General features: G+C 49.7%; 1 protein-coding gene across 1 annotated transcript in view; it reads left to right on the top strand.

Annotated features, from left to right (window-relative positions):
* Nucleotides 1-1,229, top strand: part of plxnd1 (plexin D1) — a 58,247-nt gene that overhangs the window by 49,907 nt on the left and 7,111 nt on the right. The window contains exons 24-25 of the mRNA XM_025059168.1: nucleotides 93-223; nucleotides 824-1,022. Of these exons, the coding sequence (XP_024914936.1) occupies nucleotides 93-223; nucleotides 824-1,022 (330 nt within the window). The remainder of the gene's footprint in view (nucleotides 1-92; nucleotides 224-823; nucleotides 1,023-1,229) is intronic.

Below are 1,229 nucleotides of genomic sequence, written 5' to 3'. Positions count from 1 at the left end.
TCTGTGGTCCGTCTGTGCTCTGTCTGTGCTCTGTCTGTGGTCTGTCTGTGGTCTGTGGTCTGTCTGTGGTCTGTGGTCTGTGGTCTGTTCAGAACACCAGCTCCACCCGTCCTAACGTGGAGGAGGGCATCACCCTGTTCTCCACGCTCCTCAACAACAAACACTTCCTGGTGACGTTCGTCCACGCCCTGGAGCAGCAGAAAGACTTCGCTGTGAGAGACAGGTACACTGGTACTACAGGAGTACCACCCAGTACTCACCAAAAATACTCCAAGGAATATCACCGTGTTTCACTGATAAATACACCCCTGTCGTGTGTACTACAGTACTACAGTACACCTGAAGTCACTTCAATACCATGCAGTACTGTATGTAGTCATGTGTGTAACATACTGTACTGTATGTATATGAGCTGCAACCCCCCCCCCCCCCCCCCCCCCCCCCCCCCCCCCCCCCCCCCCCCCCCCCCCCCACAGGGGGCTCCGTCTCCATCTCGTTAGTTACTGTCCAATCCATCACTGTCACTGCAGTACTACCTGAATATTACTACTGCTGTTTCTGGAGCACAGCTGCTGGACCTACTGCTCAGTACTGCAGTACTTTTGTAAGGTAGTACTCTACAGAACCTACACCCCAAACAAACACTGATGGTTTTGAGATGAAATTAAAATAGAATTTAAAATCAGTTTCAGACTAAAGATCTTTGTTGGTCAAATCCCCCAGAATCCTCGGGTCAGGGTTTAGTTTGGTCCTGGTCTCAGGTTCTGGTCTCAGGTCCTGGTCTCAGGTCCTGGTCTCAGGTTCTGGTTTTCTCATCCTTCAGATGCAGCCTGGCGTCTCTGCTCACCATCGCCCTCCATGGTAAACTGGAGTACTACACCAGTATTATGAAAGACCTGCTGGTGGATCTGATCGACGCCTCGGCTTCAAAGAACCCCAAACTGATGCTGCGTCGGACCGAGTCTGTGGTGGAGAAAATGCTGACCAACTGGATGTCCATCTGCATGTACAGTTACCTCAAGGTGGCGTCATTTCGTTCCAAACATATTGTGATGAAGTCAATTGTGAATAAAAAGGATGGTGGTACTACAAAGTACTGATACTACGAACGATACTCTGAAGCCACACACAGTCAAAGGGATCATATTCCCCTGTCCGCTTACCACATGTTGAGAACCACATCATCCATTTCACCCAGTGATTAAAGAACACGTTTGTGAAAGAAGCCC

This window comes from Cynoglossus semilaevis, chromosome 10, assembly GCF_000523025.1.
Source record: "Cynoglossus semilaevis isolate Cse_v1.0 chromosome 10, Cse_v1.0, whole genome shotgun sequence".
Classification (NCBI taxonomy): Eukaryota; Metazoa; Chordata; class Actinopteri; order Pleuronectiformes; family Cynoglossidae; genus Cynoglossus; species Cynoglossus semilaevis.
Note: the sequence above shows the minus strand (reverse complement) of the source record. Positions and strands in the feature narration are given on the sequence as shown.